The 25,962-nt window shown below is 40.2% G+C and overlaps 2 protein-coding genes across 4 annotated transcripts; both read left to right on the top strand.

Annotated features, from left to right (window-relative positions):
• The first annotated feature begins 278 nt into the window (after positions 1–278).
• fkbp1b (FKBP prolyl isomerase 1B) lies at positions 279–8,796 on the top strand. 2 transcript variants are annotated; one of them, XM_038727827.1, is made up of 4 exons: positions 279–572; positions 1,220–1,267; positions 6,762–6,874; positions 7,997–8,796. In XM_038727827.1, the coding sequence occupies exons 1-4, from the start codon at positions 536–538 to the stop codon at positions 8,123–8,125; spliced, it is 327 nt and encodes a 108-aa protein (XP_038583755.1). In that variant the 5' UTR covers positions 279–535; the 3' UTR covers positions 8,126–8,796. The 2 variants fall into 2 exon arrangements, with proteins under 2 accessions (XP_038583755.1, XP_038583756.1); XM_038727828.1 differs by lacking the exons at positions 279–572; positions 1,220–1,267 and adding an exon at positions 1,745–1,892.
• A 353-nt stretch (positions 8,797–9,149) lies between these two features.
• mut (methylmalonyl CoA mutase) lies at positions 9,150–24,590 on the top strand. Of its 2 annotated transcripts, XM_038727821.1 has the most exons (13): positions 9,150–9,265; positions 10,047–10,479; positions 10,874–11,241; positions 11,355–11,512; positions 13,814–13,985; positions 14,110–14,358; positions 15,111–15,222; positions 18,021–18,136; positions 21,117–21,232; positions 21,321–21,452; positions 21,532–21,679; positions 22,634–22,801; positions 23,474–23,602. In XM_038727821.1, the coding sequence occupies exons 2-13, from the start codon at positions 10,083–10,085 to the stop codon at positions 23,600–23,602; spliced, it is 2,265 nt and encodes a 754-aa protein (XP_038583749.1). In that variant the 5' UTR covers positions 9,150–9,265; positions 10,047–10,082. The 2 variants fall into 2 exon arrangements, with proteins under 2 accessions (XP_038583749.1, XP_038583748.1); XM_038727820.1 differs by lacking the exon at positions 9,150–9,265 and having other exon boundaries at positions 10,083–10,479; positions 23,474–24,590.
• The last annotated feature ends 1,372 nt before the right edge of the window (positions 24,591–25,962 follow it).

Below are 25,962 nucleotides of genomic sequence, written 5' to 3'. Positions count from 1 at the left end.
GTTAAATTATAAGCAGCTTGTTTTTACTTCTTGCCAGTTTAAATTTAGCCCTGAATTTACCAGCTGCGATATTGAAGTGATGTACACATTCATAATATTCAATAATATTCTGAAATGGGCTATTTTGCATACTGAGTAGGCTAAGTTAATTAAGTAATTTTGATGCTAATTATTTTTTTAAATGCAGAACATTTTTACTTGTAACAGTGGGTCTTGCTATTTTTTACTGGTGTAAAAGATCTGAGTACGTTATCCACTGTGGAAAGTTGGCACAACCGCGGTGTGGCGCTGAGGATTTGACAAGGCTGAAGACGACGTACGCGGCGGAGTCGTACATCTCGACGCTGCCTCGCTACGAACTGGGAAATATCTTGGCTGTGTCACGGTTGGCTGTAGCTACTGCTCGGCAGTCGTCGGTGAATGCATGGTTTCCACCAATATAGCCCGACTTGTAGCCGCAAAACGGGTAACACTGGCTGTCGAAGCGTCTTTTTTGGCTGTATGTGTTAGAGCTCATCTTTGAAGTAGCACAACCATGGGTGTGGAAGTCGAGACAATATCTCCCGGTGATGGTAAGTTGATTTATCCTCTTGTGTGTGCTCTGATGCGGGGGTGGAGGTGGTGTTGGGGCTCTGTAACGTTAGTTCCCCGGAATGAGTTCAAATCTTGTTAAATGTCAACATAATGCACATGAAATATAAAGTTTATTGCTGTGGAAGCTACGGTAATATACTCGATAGATAGAAAGCAATTTATAGTAGTATTCAGTTTGTAGGGGTCTGTAAACCCCAATTTTCACTGTTGTTCATCGTGCACTGCATCTTTCTAGAAGTCTCCATATTTAACGTTACTGTTACTCTTAACGTTACTGTTAAAGGGGTTAAATTGAAATTGCTCACAAAGTAACTTGAGATTTGGCAGACAGTTGTTTATCCCTGTGTAACGTACTAATACGTAATTAACCTAGAGGCAAGCATTTGATAGCCCCTTGCCCTGGAAAATGAAGTCTCCAGGCTAAGGTTTCAACATGAGGATGAGACAAACAGAGACATAGCTGAATTCAGTTACTTATATCTGCAGGCATATGAGAAGTGTTGCATTCCTGCCAGGAACACCACAGCAAATTTAACCCAGTCATTGTTAATCTACTAGATTAGCCCTGGCAGCCTCTGGAGCCTGCAAACACACAATGACTTGTTTTTCTCTCTCTTCCTAACAGGAAGAACATTTCCAAAGAAGGGCCAGACATGTGTCGTACATTACATAGGTAACTGACTCTTTCCTTGCTTTTGGCAATCCTGTAACCTGACTTCTCTCCTGTCTCCTTGTTGAAGGAGGAAATTTGTCCCTATGTGTGTGTGTTTATTTTTAATTTACAATATCTGGAGCACAAACCTGGGTTCTGTTTGCAGCCCAGCTCGCACTGTTGTACACAGTCTACAAGACATGTATGCACCTATGTGTCCCGTACGCTTTCTAAGAGCTGGGGTGGAGCTGAAACCACACCCAGAAAATATGATTTTGCTTATGTCTAGTGGTGTCTGTGCCATTTTAGAGACTGTTGCAACTTGCGCCATGCTCTCATGTACACAAACACACACACACACACACACACACACACACACACACACTTTCTTTATCCTGTTTGTCTCCTGTCAGATTGCCCAGTTTTGAGTCGGGGCAGTGAGACGCCGAGGTTGGGAAATAAATTTGGGTTATTCGATGCCCTGGGGTTGGCAGTCCAGACAACTAGGTCAGACAGAAAGTAAACAAAGCCTAGTTCACTTGTCATTCCGACTGTCATTGTCTGAGTGTCACAGTGTTATTACATGGTTTTAAAAGTTGTCGCATGCTCCTTGGAATTGGCTCTGTGGCAAACAGGTTTCATTCAGGTGTGTGAGTATTATTGTATTGTGTGTGCTTGTATGTTTTTAGTATATAGCCAGTTCTTGCTCCTCCCTCCCATGATGGTGGGGATCTCCTTTTCATCATTTGAAATGGGCTCCCGCCATCGTCTTTGTCTATCACGGTATTGAATACTTGGCTTGACTAACTCTCTTATAGTGTTTGGTTTCATAAAAGAATTTCGGCATTGTTTGACTAGCTTGTGTGTGTGTGTGATCATATTCAGAAGGATGCAGGCCAACTCTGGAAAACAAATGCTATGTTGTTCAACTTTTTTTGGGACAGTGGAAAAAAAGTAACCAGATTTGCCTTCAGGCCAGATCTCTGCAGAGATACAGTATCTCAGTCTGGAGTCTTGCATAGTCGGGGTTTGATAGTCTCTTGGTCTTTGCCTGGTGGCCTGGTTTCCTTCTAACCTACAATTAGGCTTTTTGGTTAGTAAATTAGCAAAAAATAAATAAATAAATAAACAGATACAGAGTTTTAGTCTCCATCAGCAACTCACCCTCACGCTTATTATGTTAACCTAGTGTAATCTAGGGAGTGAGCAGTATACTGGGATAGTCAGCCAGTGTGGGTTAGTTATCCAGGAATTTGTATGTAAGATTACACACTAACTTTTAAGGTCAGAACGCCCTAGTAAAGGCAGAGATTTTATTTAAAAGCTCAAATACAAGATTAGTTCAAGATCTAATAAAGAGATAGCACTGGTCATAGCGGTTAGCTGTAGCTCGGGAACATAAGCCTGCCCAAGCCATCCAGCTGGCTGTGCAGTGCAGAGCCACCCTGCCTTTGGTGTCAGTTTTCCAGATAGCAGAGCGAAAGATAAACAGTGAGGCTAAGGAGGGAGAGATTTCCCCAATAACTCCTGGGATTTGAAGCCCTTCCATTTCCAGCATTTAGCATTAGGGAGCCTCATCCTCCCCGCTCTCACTGCTGTGCCCATTTTGATCCTCACTTTCACCTGTGGGATTTTAAACGTGCAGACACACACACACACACACATGCCAGAGCGTATAGACACGTGGAGACGAGACTGACCCCCCACTCTGACTTTGGTGAGAGTTGTGGTTGCCCAAATTAGCAGAGGGCTCACGAAGAGGCCAGGACAAAGTAATTAGAAAAGCTGCTCACTCTTTCACACACATTCTTGTTTCTGACACGGCTGAGTGCGAGTCTGTCTGCCTGGCAGCAGCTCTGTCAGTAGCACATCACAGAGACCAGCATGCTGGTGTGGGTCAAGCTGGCCTGAGATGCGTTATCATCTATTTTACATTTGGATGGTCTGTGTGTCCAGAAGAAAAGCAGAAGCAGATCTGAACAGGAATAGGAAGAAAACTTGGGTTTCCACAGAGTGTGACATTAAATAGCCTTTTTCGTTCTCCGGTGATAAGACGCATTAGCTTTGGGGCCAACAGGCTCACTGGATATGATGTCAAGCCTAAATGTGGACGTAATTCCTTACCATGTTTGAGCACCAGACTTCACCATGAAACGTGCTGAAGTTGAGACGTAACGGCCCTTGGTGTGTGACACAGAAATAGATAAGAGACTGAAACACGGGGTTGTATGTCAGGAAAATGCCAAACTCGCCTTCCAAGGCAGAATGTTGTGATTGAGCTGCTGCTATTTATTCATTTATACTGTTTAACATAATAATTCTTTAATAATGTAAATATTGTAAATACACACTCCTTTATAGTTTTCTTTATATCTTATATTTATACTCTCATATTTATTTACTCTTTATTACTAAAGAGGTACTTTCTATTATTATTTTCTATTTTCTATTCCTGATGCCTCGATAAGTGTGCAACTGTGACAAAAGAATTTCAAAACTCATAGATCAATAAAGTATTTCTGATTCTGAGTGCTGTGGGAAGTGTTCAATCCCAATATCACAGATTAAGAGAAAGCAAGAAAAGAGTTGGTACAGATTCTAAACTGTCTGGGACACACAAAACAAATCCTAAATCAGGTTGAGCTGTTACTGAACTATGGCGTCTAGGTGTCCCGGTAGGGGAATATTGAGATGTCTTCAATAGCTTGCATTCAGAATATCTTCTTTTAATTATCAAACAGCCCATATCTTGTTCAGAATTGTCTCTTTTATAATAATGATAATATTAGAGTAACATTTAAGCCATTGCTGAGGATACTTTTACCTTCTCCAGCAACCAATTTGCTAGTTATTGTCTTTGCTGAAAATACTCATAATTACACATCGCACCTACTTCCAGTTTATGAAGCATGAAGATTTAATTCTTTCCACTGAGGCGAGCATGCTTGCAGCTGTGAACTGCGGCAACACATATAAGTTTGTCATAGACAAATGGCTTTACACGCATCTTATTTCATCCACACTTGGGCCAAGGGGGTTGTTGTGCTGGCAGCCGTCCTAGACGGGGGCGAGACAGGATACAGTAAACGGAGTAAAAATAACCCCACCCCTGTGCAGCGCAGCTTTCTGCAGGTTTGGCCAGAGCACTACCAAGTGAAAGCCTTTCATGAGGAGAGAGTGTGGGAGCCAGCCTCAGGAAGGGACGGGCCCTGCTTTAGTTTTGCAGATAACCCACCCATGCTTAGCTGCCCAAAGAGTGATAACGGAGAACTGATACAAGTGGGGAGTAGTTTTTTTTTACAGTCTGAGATCCATGAGTGAAACATGTATGTGCCTGTTTAGCCTAGCTGTCTTTATGTATGTTGTAGCAAGAATTTAAGGTAGCATTACATAGACGTTCAGTATGTTGCACATGTACAGTGTACAATGTCAAACCATGCTGTCACTAAGTGAAATACTGGAATCCATATTTCTCTTTAGAACAACGCTTCTGTGTATTTTTCCTACATAAAACAAGGAGCAGGTTCTGTTTTCTCTGTTGTTTTTTTACTCTAACTGGTTTAAGCCAGTTGCCAGTGTGTACCACAGTCCTTGCTGTTGTTAAACGGTGCTGAATTTTCCAATTAGCTTGGAGTTGTTAGCTGCTTTTAGCGCAATATGGACAAGCCTTTACCAGTAGAGTGTTAAGTTTTGAGATGTAAAATGTCTCCTTTTGCGCTAGCTGGTCTCAGAACACCCCAACCAACCAGTGTCCAGGATATGATCCCTCACTGGCTTCCCACGCGTGAACATTGCCAATCAGTTTTTCCTTGCAAGTCGCAGCTGCCATTGCCGGAAACTGAACCCGCTTTTCTGCAGTTGATGCAAGAAGGCCTTGCCTCTGTGCCACTCGAATGGCTTGTAGCAGGTGGTATATTCCTTGGTGTGTGCACTTGATGACTCCATGGATGGACCAAGCCCAGGCCACTGATATCTGATGGAGCTACTAAGTTTAGGTTGGAATGAAAGGGGAGAAGCAGTACAGTACCAACATTCATATGACCAGACACCATTGCTAAACTTCAGTTAGCGCATAACTTTAAATGCCAAGAATTTACACTTGCTGAATTACGACAGAGAAAGATAAATCAAAGCACCATCACTGAGCAACCTCCAAAGTGCAAGTGGATGTTGTGGAATCTTTTTCGCGTGACGCCACTTTGACTGCCTGCAAGACTGCGAACTGGGTTTAAAAAGTTCAATGTTCATACTAGGGGTGGACACTCAATTTAGAAACAGTTTAGTCATACAATAAGATGAATGGAACATCTGTGTTTTTCTAATGCAGGGAGTGAAATGCCTGAACGATCCTGAAGGTCCTGATCCCAGTAATACCACAAAACACAGATATGCAGCAGTGCCCACAATGGACTAATACAACCAGATTAATTAATTAATTTCCCACAATGAACTGTTGACTACTGACATGTTAAACATTTATCACATAATAATGTATTTCTCACTGACAGCTAGGTATAATGTAGGATATTGAAGATTAAACACTCTATATAAATTGGTCTCTTTATACAGATTGAGACTAATAATGTAACAAAAATTTATTTACCATTATTTTGATGACAATAATCTTCATTTGTTGTGTGGCTGTGTCCTGTGTATAACCATATTTGTAAATTAGAATTTGTTTTGATGAGCAAGCTGCCATTAGTCTTCAATAGCAGTCCCGTACAGGCACCGCACCACAGTGAAAATTCTCTATATAGTGTTTGCTTAAAGTTAGATATCGCCTGTTCCACAAAAATACATTGTGCACCGAAAATAACAAACTGTCCTGAAGCCTGCTTTGTTGTGTTGACTTGCTTTCTTGGACGCCATAAGGGTCAGTAAGTTCAAACGAGTTATCAGAGTTGCAGAACGTTGCTTCAGATGGCAACTTTGAGTCCCAGAAGGGTAAGTGGCAAGGGGAGGTCAATGACTAATGAAGTGGGGGCCAGTGTCTCTGTGCCTTTTAGTAGCGTTTAATGGCCCCACTGTTATTATCATGTCTAAATGCCCGGTCAGTGTTCGGAAGGAGCGCAGTCCTGCACTGCTCCGCCTTTGTTACCCGTTTCTCCCTGTGGTCTAGATACAGGCAAGCAACGGCCTAGTTAATTTTAAAAATAATCCACTAAACCAGGCCACTGCTTCCTGATTCACATTCCCTTTGTTCATTTGGGTAATTGAAACGGACCCAAGATCCAGATAAGAGGCCCCGCCAGAATAATTCCTCTGACTGGAGCCAGCACTGCTTTATGTCTTTAATTTCAAAATGCCTCATTCCAAAAACATTAGCTACTGAGGAAAGGGCGTGCAGCGATGTGGCATCACACTGTGATAACTGACGATACAGATGTGAAAAACAGCCCAAAAATAATTGTGCAATTGTCTTTATTTTGTATCGGATCACCAAAATGGGCCGTTTCTTAACCACACGCTTCTCTACTCTCTGAATTGTGTTAATGTAATTTGTTTTTGGCAGGCATGCTGCAGAATGGGAAGAAGTTTGACTCCTCTCGAGACAGGAACAAGCCCTTCAAGTTCAAGATTGGACGGATGGAGGTCATTAAGGGATGGGAGGAAGGAGTAGCACAGGTAAGAGGGGAAAGTTCAGACAACATAGGGCTGGGCGATATGGCCGAAAATGCTATCACGATGAAACATTATATCATTCGATACCGATAATTATCACAGTAAATGTCACATCATTATTTCTTTCAAGTTTAAAGGCTGATTTTTGCCGCTGAGTGAACGTTGAAGAAACAAGACAGTTGATGGTGGTTTTAAAGCAAGTCGCTGTGTGTTGATTTTTATGCTGAAATGAACAGAAACCAATGGCCCTCTCAAACGTAGGAAAACAGTAAAACATGTATCTCAAATTTTGTGGAGTTGGACCAATAAGAATGATAATGGGCCTTTTTATCAGGAGACATTTTATGGGAAACCACGGGTGTAAATAATAAAATTAATGATTGCTGAATTTAGCTAATCTGCTGGAGTTTCATGGTCCCGGTATTGTGCATGCTGGCTCATTGTCACTAGGGATGGGCTGATTTTCAAACCAGTTTGATAGCCAAATACCTGATCAGACCAGTAATACAGAATTTTACCACTAGGTGTCGCACGTGACTCTTCCGAGCCTAACATAATAAGAGAACCCATGAAAGATGAGTCTTCCCCAACACGTTCCTGCGAATGTTTCACGATAAAAGCCTTGTAAATAAAGTGTTTATGTCCACTGAAAAGCTAGAGGGCTTTTAATTTGAAAAGTAATACTTACTGCCTTACCTTAAACGGCCAACAATTTTTAGTCATGGCTACTGCTGGACTAAGTTTACTGTTTTATGTTCCAAAATGCAAATGCTACTTTTTGTTAGTGTTTGTAATCTGTGTAATTTGTGTCTGTTTAGAACATGGCGGTTTCTGTTGTTGTTTTGTGCTGGCTTATAGTTTTAACCATTTTTGAGCCCAGCTGAAATTTTCTACTGCGTTTCTGAGTTCTTGTCGTCTGTGTGGAATGTCATTAAAGGGTTGACATGGCAGAGAACTGCTTCTTGTCTCTTTAATTGGCCAAATGGTTCATATGAAATCAAACCGGTTGAAACTCGTACACCAGACTGTCTCGCAGGGACACTATGCCTTCAGTAATGTTATTGGTAACACCTGTGTTCTGTGAAAACATACTCAGTTATGTTTTCTTTTTCTCCTGTGTTTCAGATGAGCCTGGGCCAGAGGGCAAAAATCACCTGCACACCAGATATGGCTTACGGAGCGACAGGCCACCCCGGGGTCATCCCTCCGAACGCCACGCTCATATTCGACGTGGAACTGCTCAAGCTGGAGTAATGCCTGGGGTTAAATACGAAGGTTGACGGTTAATGAGGCTGCGTTCGCCACAACCTGTTTCCACAGGGAGACCATAATAGGCAGCTGCTTCCCACCGTCCACCTGCTCTTCTTTGATTTCACCAGTCTTCTTTAGTTCAGTATTTAAACGTATCTCTACTGCTGCTTTGTTGCCATCTTGTCATAATAGATACTGCAAGAAAATGTTCACCTCCTGCAAGACTTTTTCACACACACACACAACACAGTTTGGTTTCTGTTTGTTAGTCAGAGATGCTGTTTTGTTTAATTTAAAGTTGTAAATTTTGTTGTACCGTGAGGTAATCAGTCATCTGATGAATAGCCGTACTACATTGCAATCAAAACATATACTGCCTTACAGTTTCAACAGCAGAGGATGGATTCATATGTTAAAAGTACATAACTCCTTCTCTGTATCTTAACTGGGCATTATATACCACTGTCTGCATTGCCACTTTGACACAGGTTTGTCCTGCTGAATGCTCTGAATGATGTTGCTGTGTTTAGTATATTTTATATCCCTCATAAGCATTTACTGCAAGTATACCCTATCCAATCCAACCCAATACTGTACAGAACTATAAGAGCCATTGCTACTATGATAGTTTATCGACCAACTCTTGAATAAAAATGGCATGCACTGTGTCGAGAGGTCTGTGTCCCGTGTGTGATTTGTGAGCCAGTGATTAAGTGATAAATAGAAAGAATGTTAAATGAGTCACAGTTTGTTTGACAGCATGTCTGGGGGGGGCTTCTGCAGCAACAGCGCCTCCTAATGGCATGTTAAAAAAAAGGCAATAATGTAGAACTGGCTGAGTGAATTATTCATCGTTCAAATAATGAATATTGAAAATGGTATCCAAGTAAATCGAACAAATACACATCACTAACATCATGTAATATTTAATAGCATATAATTGGAATTTAGTAACAACAGCTGACATTGCTTATCTCTACTAAAGTCAACAATCTTGAATTTAATATGTACTTCCGGTGTCCTAGGTCAAAGTTTATCCATTGACGGGAGCATGCGATTGGCTGACTGGTAGTGTTGTGAAACTTCATTGGGCAGACAGACACACGCCTTTCGTCAATCTAAAAGAGCACAACAAACGACAAGGTCAGAAATTAATCTTATAATATGTACACATGTTTGTTGTAAAATATAGTTACGTGCCTGCAAAAGGTCTCATGTCAGCGGACATCCCTTAGGTTCCTTAAACGAATGCTAATAGTTCAAGCTACGGTTAGTTAACGTTAAGTTAGCGCAGCAGCTGTATTAGCTTTAACGTTGTGTCAACATGGACTTGCACGGTTTGCAGTTTCTTAACTAACGTTATACATTGAAAACGCTTCCATAGTCGTACATGGGGATTTAATAATCATCTTGTAGTTTATTGAGTTTTAGAAAAAGATTAGCTGCCTGGTTCGGCTAGTCGACACACCACAATGCTAAACTAGCTAACGTTATAATTTTCACTGTCAAATGTTACAACAGTGTCATCTGTCAAATGTAAATATCACATGCTAGCTGCTGGCTACGTACGGTTGAACATGCCCAAATCTGAACTAATTATTGTTAACATAACTGAGAGGTGTCAGCTTTACGTTATGGCAAAGGGTTTTTTTTCCGCTGCACAGCATGACATTATACTAACTTAGTGTGTCAGTGCACACAGAGTATGTAAGGTTGCTGCTTGTCCTCATGTTAATCATTCATGTAATCAAAGTAGACCGTAGAGGGTGTGATCAAGCAGGAAACCAACACAAAAATGTTTCACTGGCAGATGCTCAGCTTGGTGGATGAATTGAGATGCATTAGTGTTCAGTCCATGTGTGCTGGCAACACTTACTCACAAGTCTTTCACTTTGAAATCCACATTCACATTGGCTTTCCTCAGGTGGTCCATGTGCGTCTGACTGAGTCAACAGTAAGCATGCTGACCGCACAGAGGTCATGTGCAGCGATGGCCGTCCGGCACCTGGTTAGAGCTTCTGTCTCCTCTGCACACACACGCTGCTCTCTGATCCACACCTCCACAACATGCCAGGACCAGGCTGAGCTGCTTCCTGAATGGGTCAGTTTGGCTAAGAAACAGCTGAAGGGGAAGAACCCAGAGGATCTGATCTGGCGCACGCCTGAGGGAATCAACGTGAAGCCTGTGTACACCAAAGCAGACTCAGCCGGCAGGGCAGATGAATTGCCAGGAGTGTTTCCCTACACTAGAGGGCCCTATCCCACCATGTACACCTACAGACCTTGGACTATCAGGCAGTATGCTGGCTTCAGCACTGTGGAGGAGAGTAACAAGTTCTATAAAGATAACATAAAAGGTAGCTTTTTTTGTTATGTATGTTTCAATTTTAGCTAAAACACTCTGGATTCAAAGTGTAAACCTGTGAACTTTGGAAGAATTCATGGCCATGGGGGAATCATCTATTGTGCGCCAACCTTTTCATATCCTACAATTTTTTTTTTCACTCAACACATGATTTTTGACATCATGTTCCTTTAACACATCTGAACCTGTCATATAAAGTCACTCTTTTTTGTCTGTTTCATCTCCCTAGAACCCAGTCAACAAGGCTTGCAAGGGCAAACCAAAAATACTTGTTATTCAAATCTACAGCCATTTCATCTTAATGTAAATGCCCTTTGTTTATTCTCCTGATAATCAGACTGAAACCTTCATTTTCTCATAGGCTCTGTTTCCCTCTTCCATTTCAGCTGGACAGCAGGGTCTTTCCGTGGCTTTTGACCTCCCGACACACCGTGGTTATGACTCAGACAACCCCCGAGTCCATGGAGATGTCGGCATGGCGGGAGTTGCTATAGACTCCGTTGAAGACATGAAGATGCTCTTTGATGGAATTCCACTGGAGAAGATGTCTGTTTCAATGACAATGAATGGAGCTGTCATTCCTGTGCTGGCGATGTTTATTGTGACTGGAGAGGAGCAGGGCGTGCCCAAAGCCAAACTAACTGGCACTATTCAAAATGATATTTTGAAGGAGTTTATGGTGCGCAACACTTACATTTTCCCCCCGGAACCTTCCATGCACGCCATTGCAGACATCTTCGCTTATACCTCCCAGGTACGTACCACGTAACCGTCCCTTAATCTGCTTCAATGGTGCTTACATGCTGTTAATGTAATACTCGTCTTATTGGGAGTGTCTCTGGTTTAATTGGCTCTCCATGTTGCCAGCACATGCCCAAGTTCAACTCCATATCCATCAGTGGCTACCATCTTCAGGAAGCTGGAGCGGATGCCATCCTGGAAGTAGCCTACACCATCGCTAACGGCTTGGAGTACTGCCGCACTGGTCTGACAGCAGGCTTAACCATCGATGAGTTTGCCCCGAGGTACAAAATATTAATATAAGATCTTACACTCAAGTGCTGGGATTTTGGTTTACAAATCTATTGCTCACAGCTATGGGCAGATAATGTTATTTCATTAGAAAAGTCCCCAATAAACACACAACAAATAGCTGCAATATTACTGCAAATATTCATGAAGGTAGTAATGCTCATGCCTTCTTCGCAATGTTTCAGACTCTCTATCAAGAGAAATATAAATTAAGAATCATTTATTCAAGCAACATATTATTAATAATTATAATAATAATAATTCTTTTTTTTTTTGTCAGCGCCTCTCAAGTCACCCACGGACTCTTTACAAAATCAGGTTAAAAGAGGCCAAAAATTAAAATAAAACAAGCCATGGAATACATTGAGTATGCATAATATGAACACACTGATAATGTACATATTACGAAAGGCTAATCAAAATATGTGAATCTCAGAATGACTTTGCAGATTAAAAAAGCTTCATATTGTGTAAATCTTCCTTTGTACTCTTAGTGAGGCCCATCCAGATAATGTACAGATTACAGTAATGAGAGTCTGAAGCTGCTGGTGTTTGATAAAACTAATTTAGTTCACACTTAAATCTTAGCTCTATCTACCGCATCATGCTCAACAACACCGTCACAATAACGGTTATATTTATCACACATGCCATACTGTCCCTACAACATGCAGCGCCTCCCAAAGCTGAACTTAAATCCTGTCAGATTTGCCCTCTTAAGTACAGTGGCATTGTGTTAATGTGAGATATGGTTATCCTCCAGACAGAGACAAATCACATCATCATTTAAATAATCATTTCCCCTACAATTATGACTCATTGCAATTTAAATATCTGTCAAAATAATAGCATTTATTTTATTTTTTTTTTGCATATCGTACAGGCCTAAGCTGTGCCTGTTTGACTAATGCTTATTAACTCAGTGGGATCACCACATTTAACTGGCAAACAAATACCTTCCCCTTTATTTGTTGAACCAGCAGACGGGACTCTCAGACTGAATTAGCAAACCATGTAATTTATACAAATACATAGGATTGAGCACAATGCAAAGTGTAAAGTCTAAATAAAATGAAGCTGGGTAAAGGCACTACACTTTTATTTACTACTTGTTTGAATAAACGAAGTAGTGAATTGTACTCTTACCCAGTATATTGTCTTTGGCCTTTGGCTCAGTCCATCTGTTGCTTAATAGAATTACATTTTCCCTGTTTGCTATAAACTAAATTATGGTCTCTAATGCATAGTTACTGGAGAAAGAAGTAGGTATTTTCAGTCAATTGTACAATGCCACTTCATCAACCCTGCCCTCTGTCCTATTCTTGTTCCTTGCATTGTGCTTCCATCATCTCTTCATGTGTCCTTCAGCTTTTTTTTTTCCCACTGCCCCAATTACATCAACAATAGGAGAGCCGCTCAGGGACATCTAGGGGGTCTAGCTTGACCTTCTCCACATAATGACTTCAGAGACAGTCTTTACAGACAGCTGAATCAATACTCAGGTGTGGAAATTCACTGTAATTAATGTCTGCTGTGCAGCAGCAGCATAATATCTATCTTTAGTTTACTCTCTTGACACAACTGATTGATGTCCATTTGCCTTTATAGCTTAACTGATATTGGATGTTTGTGGCTGATGTTTTACAGTAAGCGTTTTTTCATAAATGCATAACAACATCAACATTTTTAAGGATTGCTTAAACTTTAATTTCTGTGTGCTGCCCCCTGCTGCAGAATGACAAATAAATGTACCTCAAACCTTGAAATAGTATTTTTTTTTTTTTTTAAAGAACAGTGACCACAATATTCAATGTGCAGGATATTTTTCAGTTTAAAAATAAATGTCAGTGCTTTCTGGTGGACTATCTGTGTCTAACATATTTTGGCATTCTGTACTGTAAAAAAAGGGTAGAGAGGTTGCTGTGCCACAAACAATGTTTCAGCCTAAAGCTAACCAGGGTAGCATCAAAACCATGTCCTGCTTGTGACATGACTTTTTGTGAGGCGGTTTATTTGAAACTCTAGCACTAGACCGTAAGCTACAGTAGGATGAGGTTTGTCTCTTGCTTCAATACTCTGCAACGTATTTGTAGTAATAGCCATCACTGGGTGAAATCTGGTCATGAGGATACTGGCAGTGATTTAAAGAATGATCAGACATAAAGCTTAATAAGTGCTTTTTTAGATCGTGTTGTGGACACTCTAATTGTGTTGTACCTGCACAAATAGTTTTCAGAATTGCTGTAATTTTTCAGTCAATTTTAATAACTGATAAATGAAATTTTTTGTGTCAGGTTGTCATTCTTCTGGGGTATTGGGATGAATTTCTACATGGAAATTGCCAAGATGAGGGCAGCCAGGAGGTTATGGGCCATGCTCATTAAAGAAAACTTCCAGCCCAAGAATGCCAAGTCCCTCCTGCTCCGCACACATTGCCAGACCTCAGGCTGGTCTCTCACTGAACAAGTAAATATTAATTGTAGTTCGGAAGTCCTGTGAATCTATAGATGTAAAACATCTAAATTTAACATTTTAAAGGGTTAAATTCAGAGAGTTGAGTAACTGTCAAAACTGTGAACCCTCTTCTTAGGATCCGTACAACAATGTGATCCGTACGGTGATCGAGGCTATGGCAGCTGTGTTCGGGGGCACACAGTCCCTCCACACCAACTCGTTCGATGAAGCTCTGGGCTTGCCCACAGTGAAGAGCGCTCGCATTGCAAGAAACACCCAGATCATTATCCAGGAAGAGTCCGGCATCCCCAAAGTCGCTGATCCCTGGGGGGGCTCGCACATGATGGAGGCTCTCACGGATGACGTCTACAACACAGCTTTGAAGGTTTGTCACAGGGACAAATGGGCATCAGCTTTGTCTTCCTTCAAAGTAATCAGATTTGTTTTTAGTTAATAGTTTATTTCTTAGTCAATCTAATTATTTGCTGAAAAACCCAAGCACACCTGTGTCTTTAAGTACCCCCCCCCAAAAAGCCCATTGTCTTCTGACTGGCCGAGGCCCTGAAGCATGAAGCCAAACATATGGTGACATTACATTTACATTTAATCATTTAGCAGAGGCTTTTATCCAAAGCGACTTTTTTGCTAGTTATGTCAGGGGTTGCACCACAGGCATGCGTCTTATCCACTGGTCCATCACCACCCCTATAGACATATTGAACTACTTCAGCTTCAAAAGACTGGCGTGTCGTCCTGCACTGAGCGGTATAGACCAACTGAGCGTAGCGGTTGCCAGGAGGATGGGGCTGCACACAAATTACCATATAGCAGAATAAAACTGTTGAAACTGGAGCGTTCAGAACAGTGGGGAATCTGAAGTTTTGGCTCACAGGGATTTCTTTTAAATTACCTCATCATTTGAAGCTTTTGCATCGTCTCACATGAACATCTGACATTGTAACATTATAGATACCACAGAAAATACTTGGAGCATAAGTGGTTACTTTTATAATATCGTTGTTAATTTGAACCTATTTATAATTCTGTCTTGTGCGTGACATGTTTTTATGAGGTAAATATCATTTAACACGTCATCATAGAGTCAGTCTTTTACAACCTGTGTTTTCCTTTGTGTAGTTCATAAAAGAGATTGAAGAGATGGGAGGCATGGCCAAAGCTGTGGCAGAGGGCATTCCAAAACTTCGGATAGAGGAATGTGCTGCTCGCAGACAAGCCCGCATCGACTCGGGTACTGTATAAATGCATCATCAGCTTTAAAGCTTTCTCATTCTTTGATCTTTATGATCTTCTTCCTCTGCCTTGAGTACTTAATGCTTTCTACATCTTAACATACTTTAACAAGGGTTCCAAAATCAGAGGTGCACAGCAATGCCTTTTTTTGGTTGAATTTGGAAAAGAGGCAAACACCGAATCAGCTGTCCTGTCAGCTTAAGCGATCGGTAATTTTTGGTTTGCTGCTAAGTAATAACTGTCATATTAGCAGAAACTTGATCACAACTCACATGTCTGTGTCTTTTGTTGTTAAAAACATCTGCTTTAAAAAAATAGACAAACGGAGGGCGCCTGCTCTGGCATTGTTTGAGTGTGAGAGGTGTGGCCTCAAAGGGAGATCCGTGTGGGTAAATGAGACCCTCAGAAAGAGGAGACACCGCTGGTAGTAGCCTACCAGTTGGTCCAGGGGCTTTGTCTTAATGATGATCGGTTTAAGGCTTATTTTAGGATGAGTCGGGGACAGTTTGTTACAGTCTCCGGACAATCCAAGCAACTGTAAACTTCCATCAGCACAACTGAAGACCCGTCTCTCCATTCATTAGATTGGACAATGGTAAAAAACGCAAATAAGGTCTTTTCTGCCAGAGTTGTCCGTGTGCTCAGAGCGCTCTTTTGAAAACGCAAGGAGCAGCAGGTGGCCAAAACATGAGGCACCCAGGGCACATAATCAGCACGCAAAACACTCACTGCCAAAAGAATACAATTTAAAAAAAGGCGCCTCTCACTTCCAAAAAATGCATTCTGTCTGGAGGAGGGGTCGCGAAATATTTTCAGCCTCAAAAAGGGGTCAGACTGCCAGAAAAGTTAAAGACCCCTGAGTTAGAGCAACAAAAAAAGTTGCAAACAGCCTCACATATACATATAATGGCAGAACAGATTAAAATCAATATTCAGTCACATTAACAGAGTAAAGGTTAAGGAGAATCTGTTGGTCATATAAACAGGTGTAGGTAGACGGCACTATTCATGTCCTACTATGTGCTCTTAAGGAATCTCCCTCAATAGTAAAAACAAGTGGTCAAAGCTCATAATTAGGTTAACATTAATACTCAGTATTAAGAGGAAGATGTAATGATAGTATACATAGACTGAAGAAAAGTGCAGTCATATGGAACCAAATGGTTCAAAACAGTATAGTGTAATATCACAATAAATTGATTAGCACAATATATAGTTTAGCAATACAGTATTCTTTGTGAGACTACCAACCAATACCATGGGCTTCCATTAACAGTAAGCTAGACAGTCATTGTTTTTTGGCCCCGGCCTTGAAGAAGCACCTGCATTTTTACTGGCCCAGTGCATCACTCCCTATGTTTGTCTCAGATTTTATTTTTGCCTCTTGAAAGTGTCATTAACCCAAACATGTGCCTGTTGAGCCTTGCTACACCACAATGATACTTGCAAATGTAAATGCTGGCATGGCAAGGCTAACGTAAGTGGACAGGAAAGCAGCTCACACAGTTTGATTCAAGTTGACTGTGTGCATTTTGATGTGTAGAGGAGCTAGGAGTTGCGAATACCCTTGGGGAGGTGTGTCATGGAGCTTAAATGAGGCTCCTTTGTGTCTCGTTGGGATTTCCTTTTATCCATATCCATAATTGCAGACTGCGAGAAGAGCAGAACCTTCGAACACTGTGTAGCTATTCTCTATGACCCCCCCACCCCCTTGACCCACAATTCCTGTTCTCATTAAAATTCATTGGCTTTCATCTTTGACATCAATATTTTTTTTTAACTCGCAGATTATTTTCTTGGGGTCAAAATGAGAGATTGTATATTTTGGGATTTCTGGAGAATACAGAGAATTATGCAGCCTTCTGTGTATTTTCAGCACCCACAGTTATTAGATTTTAAAAAGAAGAATAGAATCTTTATTGTCATTGTACATGTAGAACTAAATCAGATGCAATCCGATCAGTGAAACAAAAAATGCAAATAGTTAAATAAATATAAGTTACTATAAAAAGATCTATATATATACATTCATACATACATATATATAAACCTAAATAAAACAGATATTCTTAAAGGAAAATAAAAACACACCATACACACACGACATTTCACTTCACTATACATTCCTTAATAGTGCATTTTTTCAAGCAGTGTTTAGTGCTGTTATGGCTTTTGGGTACGGTTTTTCACACTATTTGTTTTTGTTTTGATTGTCCTGAAACGTCTACCCGAGGGCAGTAGTTCTAACAGAGAGGGTCCAGGGTGGGATGGATCTTTTTGTATGTTCTGTGCTATTAACAATGAAGTATTAACAATAACTGAATCCATTCATTATTTAATCATTTAAAGACAGTTTCATACATACATTGCATTTATCATGTCAGTGTTTTGTAAGCTTGCCATGAAATGCTGCACATTGTCATAATAAAAGCTACATAGTGTGGTTTCAGATAAAAGAACCTGATGGTTTTTGTGGTCTGTTTTGTTTGCTTTTCATGCTTTCTGCTGTCTTGTACTCCTTGGTTAGACGTCAGATCCAGATTACTGTTCTGGCCTGTAATCTTCTGAAGTGGGGTTCTTTTAGTATACTTATTGATTTTGTGCTGTGCCACTAATTGACTTTGTAAGAAAAGAGAGACTTCAGCGTGTTCCTTATTGTGTGTCCCTACTCCTTGAATATTGGGTTGTTTAGAAATTGGTGTTTATATAGTTTCTTGTACCTCTTAAGACATTTACCACTGTGTTGTATTCTGCTGATTTTCCTACTGATGTATTCTTTCTTTTCTTTTTTTTCAGGATCAGAAGTCATTGTCGGGGTGAACAAGTACCGTCTGGAAAAAGAGGAGACTGTGGAGGTGCTGGCTATAGATAACACTGTTGTACGTGAAAAACAGATTGAAAAACTGAAAAAGGTCAGTGTTCCTTTATTTATTTATTTATTTATTTTAAAGATGCTGCTGCTGTTTTTCCTTCTTGATGTTTTATTGTTTATTTAAATGTTTAAGGAATACTACAAATACAATTTCTGGTTGCTGGGCACGTTAGCGCGTTATTATCAAGTTAACGCAAATTATTTTAGCACGCGTTAACACAGTTTTCATTATTATTATTATTTTGAAAGTCGGTTGCTCACTGGCTCTGAATACACATACAGTCAAACCATGGGTCACAGGAGGGGTGGGATGTTGATCAGCCTGCAAATCACCCACCCAAGCAAGCAGCGGAGGGAGGCTTCGGCAGACTACGCTGGATGCAGCGTGTGGGAGAAGTAGATAAACAAAAGCAAGACAAGCGAACAAATGCCATAGCGAAGTGGAAAGCTGCACACTGCATGCTGATTAGTGTTGGGGAAGATGTCCGTCTTAGGAGCGTTCTTAAAATCACAACGTAGTCACTTGGCCCCGCGGGGTTGCTCTTTGCTCTGGGGATCAGATACAGCGCTCCGTGAGTAAATTGCAGGCGCTCTATGGATACTAACCATGGCAATGGCTTCTGTGCGTTACATAGCTGTTAGCCTATTTAACTTAAGTTAAAATTATAGGCTACATAGGGCTGGGCAATATGGCCAAAAATGTTAACACAATAAAAAGTTTCATATCTTTCGATATCGATAATTATCACGATAAGTATCAAGTCGTTATTTGCAAGTTTAAAAGATGAAGAAACCTGATGGTTAATTGTGGTTTAAACTCTTCTTTATGGTCATCACTTGAGGCCAAACAGTGGATCACTTCACAAATCTGAGGTAGAACATTAAAAACAATTCTGATAAAATCTGTGAACAAATATTCATGCTAATATTCAGTCCTTTTTCCCTCAACAAAAACATCTTAATAAAAAAAGTCCTAATTTGTTTATGATACAAGTGAACAAAATCAAACATCTATTGAATATTTATTGAACATTTGTTATATTGTTATTGAAAAAAAATATTGCGATTATTATTGTTTTATGGTCCTGGCCTAAGGCTACATAACTTTACCTGATAGGCCTTCATCTAGTTTTGCGGGGATGCTCTGCCATGCAAATTCCCTCCTGTTGATGTCCGGATGACTATTTAATAAGCAGTAATCTATTATGGAAACTCACAAACAGCGAGGATCAGTCTCTCTTCCAATGATTTGTGCACCGCATTGCGTACCAAAACTTCATGACAATTCAACTTCGGCGGCGGACGTGAGGCGACCACTTCACCTCACTCTAACAGGGACACTACTGAACATAGACTGTTTATGTTGCTCCTTGATAAAAGAACAATGTTTCTGCTGATACCTGTTCAGAAAAAAAACAAGAAAACAGATTTACATATGTTAACCTGTTGCTCAGAAGGTGCCTGTTATTATGTTAAAATCGTGGCTCTGGATAAAAGGTAATGTCCTGGCAGTGGTAAATAGCTTTTGTTTTATATTTGATTTGATTCCATTGATGTTTAATTTGAGATTTACAGGAAATATTTTATTGCTACTGTGTAAAGGGAATACTGCTGGTAAAAAGCACCTTATTTGTTTTGAGTGTTTGCAAACCACATGTTATTGCACTTTTGTGTATCTAGCAGTACTTTTAAATCAAAAGTGTACAATACACTACCTTTTGTGCTTAACTATGCAATTAAAACCATAAAATCATTTATATTGAAGAACACGACTTTAACTTACCATATTATATACTTCACGACTTACATTAATGTTTCGAAGGGAGTGCAGGTAAGTACTGCTAGTTGGATTGTCGCATCTTAATTTGATGAGCAGCTTGTGGGATTAATTTACATGAAGAAGCTGTTCGCATTTAACAGTTTGGTTCCACTTCTAAAATGAATTTTACAAGCTGGTTTGTTCAGCACATCAGACACGTTTCAAGCATTCAACTTTGCATTCTCCAGCTCTTTCTTTTTCTCTGCATATAAATGTATACAGTATAATTGTAATGCCGTCCTGCAAACAGAAGTGTTCCCTCGCGAGGATGCTCTTCCCCTTGCGGATGTTGTTTGTTCACGCACTTGTTTTTTATGTATGCGGGTTTTGAGACTAATTAAAAGCCCATACTACTTAGCTGGTATTGAATGCTTGCTACCCTAGGGCTATGCTTGAAGCGTGGAAAGGAACTGTGAACTTCATACAAATGCAGATGACAAGCTGTTGTCATTTCTGTTTTGTAAAGGTGAGCGACACAGTGGATGTGTTTGTACTGTAGTATATTACGGCTATCCATTTTCACCCAGCTCAAGATCTTTTACGATTTTTACTCCAATTTAAGTTTTCTCTTTTAATATATTTTGTGATGAGGTTTTTGCAGGACGCTCGCATTCACTTAAAGGGCACTGTGTTATTGTGCATGCTGGCTCAGTGCAGACTGGAACACTTAAACAGAACATTGATATATCATTAATGTTATCAGTTAACACCTGTGCCTCTCCTGCTAACTCTCTGCTGTAAGAAAGGTCTGTAAGCTGTCTGAAGGGTTTCATTCTGTGTTGAAGAATAGTTAAACTGACATAAAATATTGACCAGCTGGCACGTCTCATTTCATATCATGCACAAACCTGGCATATTGCACAAATTTGTTGTTAATTGTTAATCGTTTTTGTTCTATATTTTTATATTTTGTCAACTTATGTATATGTACACAAACTTATATATTTATGTACAGTCCTCCTCCATTGCAATACGTCTGTACAACACAAACCAGAGTAATGCACATATAAATATCTGCCACATTGTAAATAGTTGTTATTTTTTTCTATTATTTTATTATTCTAATATAACTTGCATTTGTGATTCTGATTCAGATTCTGATTGATACACATATGTATATAGTGAATTCTCTGCGTTGTATAAATGTTGTCAGCAGGGCAGATTAAAGCTCAAAATGGAATGTTGCCTCCTGTCTCTTTAGGTGAGGGAGAGTCGTGACCCCGAGGCAGCCAAGAAGTGTCTGGCAGCCATTGAGGAGTGTGCCCGAACCAGGGAGGGCAACCTTTTAGCCCTGGCTGTGGAGGCAGCAAGAGCAAGGTCAGGACTCCCACAGTCACTAAAGCACTAAACAATTCATCAATCTATCAACATACGGAGGAAGATGCTGTCTGCTTTTTTTTTTTAGATGTTCAGTTGGTGAAATAACTGATGCCATGAAGAAAGTGTTCGGTGAACACAAGGCCGGTACCAGAATGGTGAGCGGTGCTTACCGCAGCGAGTACGGGGAGCATGAGGAGATTGCCTTGTGCCTTAATAGGTACCTAGTCCGCATCTTAACATTCACATACTCTGACTGATTGCTTACTGGTTAAAACCAATTTCTTTTCAAACCTCAGAGTTACAGATTTTAAGAAGCACGAGGGCAGGAACCCCCGACTGCTGGTGGCAAAGATGGGCCAGGATGGTCACGACAGGGGTGCCAAAGTCATCGCCACGGGGTTTGCTGACCTGGGCTTTGATGTGGACATCGGGCCGCTGTTTCAGGTCAGTGTCATGAAATAGAATGGAGATACACTGCTGCCTGACCACTTCAAGCATTTTAAAGAGAACATGGAAGACATGCAAGGGTTCATGTCAAAGGTAGTGACTCTACTCAGAGGCTACATTTTTAAAGAAGGTATTCACATAAGCTGCTAGTAAAAATACCATATAACGTGCATGTTGATGGTAAAAACCCACATTGTGTAAAGATACTTAGAGATTCAGTGATATTTTAAGTCTTATAGTAGTAACAGTTAGCACTTCTTCTTCAGTGTTCTACCAAACACCCTCTTTGTATTTAGCAATGTATGTATTTGCAAAGCCTCAGATGTTAAAAAGGCTCTGAATTGCTACTTTATTGAAGCTAGGTGCACTGGGAAGTGCAAATACGTATGCCTATACATGGTTTTAAAAGAGGCTGCTGCAGGTGCTTAATAAGTACAGGAATAATCTTCTAAACCATTTCCACTTATATCCAGCTCAAAGTCACAACCATTTCTCTTATAATCGTGACCTTTCCCCAATCTATATATTGAAATTTTTTGGGATTTGTAATGGGAGTTTTGAATTAATATGATAAATCTTACATTTGGAGGTGGAACAAAGACATTGTTAATCTTGCAGTTTGATTGCTTCCAATCTCCAGGTGAATAATTTCAACCACCCAAATGTAACCCCATTTGTTGGTGTCATACCCAACTTTTTAATGTAGGCTCACCTGAACGGACAAAAACTTTGTATGCCCCAGCTGCTGGAAGGCAGGCTCGGCTCTCCATATAACACTTGGTAGTGTGAGCAAGCCTAGTGGGGGTGCTACTGAGCTAGCCTAGCACAGAGCCGCACTCCCTGACCCTGTACCCTGTAACTGGTGTCAAACAAGAGCTTTGGGAACAGTTTTTTCTTTTTTTACACAGAAACAGTTTTTGTGTTTTCCATGTCTAACTTTTTGCTGAACAGACTCCCCTTGAGGTTGCCCAGCAGGCGGTCGATGCAGACGTACACTGTGTCGGGGTCAGCACGCTTGCCGCAGGACACAAGACTCTGGTCCCAGAACTCATCAAGGAACTACGGAAACTTAACAGGCCAGATATCCTGGTCATCTGTGGAGGTGTCATCCCACCACAGGTAACCTTTGACTTTAAAAATTTAGTAGACATCTATCTTGCTTGGTTTGTCTTTACCTATCTCTTTCATTTTGCTCTGTCTTCAAGCTCTCTTAATGCCACAGTCCACAGCAATAGCACAAGCTTTGCATTTGGTGTAATTGAACATACGTATAGCTCCTTCCCACTTGACTTTCACAGTGTGGGAACAGTTATAGCACTTAGAATTTTATTTGACAAGCTGTTTTAAGCTAGGCTTATTAGTCAATAAAAGCATCGCATTTTCAATAAATAAAGCAGACCTGGAGGAGTATGTCTTCTCATGAGCCTTGGAAAAGCTGTGTGTGTTGTGTCAGTTTGAATTATAACATTCCACACATTGAGCTGGTGTTCATGTTGATAATGCCAGTGCTTTTTTCACAGTGTAATTATTTCGTTACTAGTTGGGTATCCATGAGTGTATTTTCAGTAATGCAACTTGGCTATTCAAAATATATGAGATTGCATGTGTATTTGTAGGTCAGTTTGAAAATGCAATGAAACTGTTTGACTTGCAAATGCAAAAAACATTTAATATTTCATTTTATGTTACATTTGTCATGGTCATTTTACGTACACAGTGCTCTACATGAATGGAGCTAAATTTCCTCATTAGCTGCAGTTCTTCTAAACTTCCACCACTGTGTGTATGCAGGACTACGAGTTCTTGTACCAGAGCGGTGTGTGTGCCATCTTCGGCCCAGGAACCAGGATCCCACAAGCTGCAGTGGAGGTTATTGACAACATTGAGAAGAGCCTGGAAAACATCCGTCAGGCCATGTGAAGGCTTTGGTGGGTGGGGGAACGACAACTTTAAGAACTGTCTATTTGTGTTGTATCAACGACAAAAGTCACAAGTGAGGGCTCACACTTCTGTATGTTTCATTTATAGCATAAGATTGTGAAAAACAAACAAACATGTAATTCCCCACCATGAGGACAGAGCATGTACAACAGTCAAAATGATTAAAGAAAATTGCATAGTTTTTCCTTTTGTTCATCACTCAAAAAAATCCTTTCACACGTGACTTCTTCAGTTGGATAAATGGTGATTTTATTAATTATTTCACCCTTTGAAGTAATTAAATCATGACTGTGTGAATTGCAGTGGTTACAGGTTCAATGTTTAATATCCTAGGAATTCCAGAATATCAGTGGGAACCCTGACTCTTGATCAATACTTCAGAGTATACTAAGATAGGATAAGATATACTTATTGATCACAGGAGGGAAATTCAGGAGTTGTAGCAGCACCGGCAATGAGAATGAACACAGGAGAGCTAATAGGCAGTACCTCAATATTTATGACTGAAATTTATTAAATTAGACTAAATTACAACTTGTTCCCACACTTGATAAACACTATGTTAGGATATGCTAAACAAACGTAATACAGTGCTGTGTGACATTGGCTTGAGATGAGCATTTTTTTGCCACCCAATATAAAACATTACAGCACAGTGCTATAAACCTACTTAAAATGTAATGCTTTTATTGTGAAATTTGTGTGTATTTTTCAATTTCCTAGCGGGGTTTGATTATTGCCGTTATTAGTGCTGTGGAGACAGATAGGCAGAAATTCAACAACTACCACTGCCTTTTATCATGGGTAGTATCTTGAAAGTGGCCTTCTGATGTCTTCTCTTGCTTCTTTGCGTCATGTTTAATTTAACCAACATCACAATTTATGAAACTGTAGTTTTTTTTCTACTTGTGATACTGATTCAGATCAAACACTCTTTAGTCTAAATAAAGTATGTGAATATTGGCAATGTGGCTTGCTTGTAAAGATTATGTGAACTACAGCAACTTTTTCTATGATGTTCGGTAGCTTATGGAAATAAGTGGGTGAATTCAACCTTTTGACATGAGGTCAACCTTTAATAATAATATCTCATACCTAACTTCGAGTTAGGTATGATGATTTATTTTGACACCGTTAAGTTACTTTCACAGAATCTGTCCTGCTCATTTTCACTACTATAAATATAGTAAACCGGTGGTAGTTTACTATAGCCTGGAATAGCATCACAAATGAAGAATGCAACAGTTTGGTGATGTCGGTGGGTCGCAGGCTTGAGGCAGTTATTGCAAGCAAGGGTTACGCCACCAAATATTGTTATGTTATTTACATTAAAATCATTTGTTCCATTACTTTTGCTCACCTAAGAATGCTGTGGTCTAATGCAAACGGTGATATGTCCTAAGTTGTTTAACACATCTAGATGTAAATACCACAAAATGATAGCTGAAATTGAGTGCCATCAACAGTTTATTATATATATTTAAACACTTTGGGTTATGACCTACTTTATGTTCAGTGCTAATTAGTAAATGTTAACGCACTAAACTAATATGTTGAATTATACCTGTTAAACACGCCCTTATTGTTATTATGAGCATGTTAGTAAGCTGCCTGTTGAGTATCTCTAAGTCCTGTTGTGCATACAGTCTCACAAAGCCGCTAGCGTCTTGTTGCTAATTATATAACTGTTGAACGAGTGGGTGGGACTTCTTAGCCTGCTGCAAAGCCCCGTCATGGATATATTATAAGATGGAATACATGTAGTGTAACATAATTAAAAACTCCATGACTCCTGTCGAAACCAAGTAAGCTCCTGTATTAAGGATTGAGGCTGGGAATCAGGGAGGAAAGATACCACTTAGTCCGCATACAGGTCTGCACCACCTTCCTGTGACGGCCGGGTGACCCCACACCACCCTGTCTCTTCAGGTAAGCTCACAGGGTAGGCTATGGCCGTGGCGTTCAACCTGAACATGTCGTTTGTTTCACTGAAACACAAAATAACTGACAATATCCTTTTCATGAGTTTCCAGAGGTTGATGTGGCATGTGGAGGTTGTCCATACCCCCTTCTTCACACATGACAACATTAATTTACTTAATTTTATTCTACAGAGGATGTCACACTTAAACTGCATCTGAAGGGTTCATATTGCATACTAATAATATGGACATTTTAGCATGTGAAATTATGCACATTTTACAATATCACACTTCCCCCCCCCAAGCTCTGCCTGTCTTGGAATTGAGATTAAGAAAATATAGACTTAATGTCAGAATTCAAGAAACACCCTCACTTATTCTAAAGGTGACTGCATTCAAGGCCCACCGTTACAGCTG

Source organism: Micropterus salmoides, unplaced genomic scaffold (genome assembly GCF_014851395.1).
Source record: "Micropterus salmoides isolate LMB-PRFRI ecotype aquatic unplaced genomic scaffold, ASM1485139v1 Ms_hic_scaffold_18, whole genome shotgun sequence".
In the NCBI taxonomy this organism is placed as follows: Eukaryota; Metazoa; Chordata; class Actinopteri; order Centrarchiformes; family Centrarchidae; genus Micropterus; species Micropterus salmoides.
This window is presented reverse-complemented; position numbering and strand designations above follow the sequence as displayed.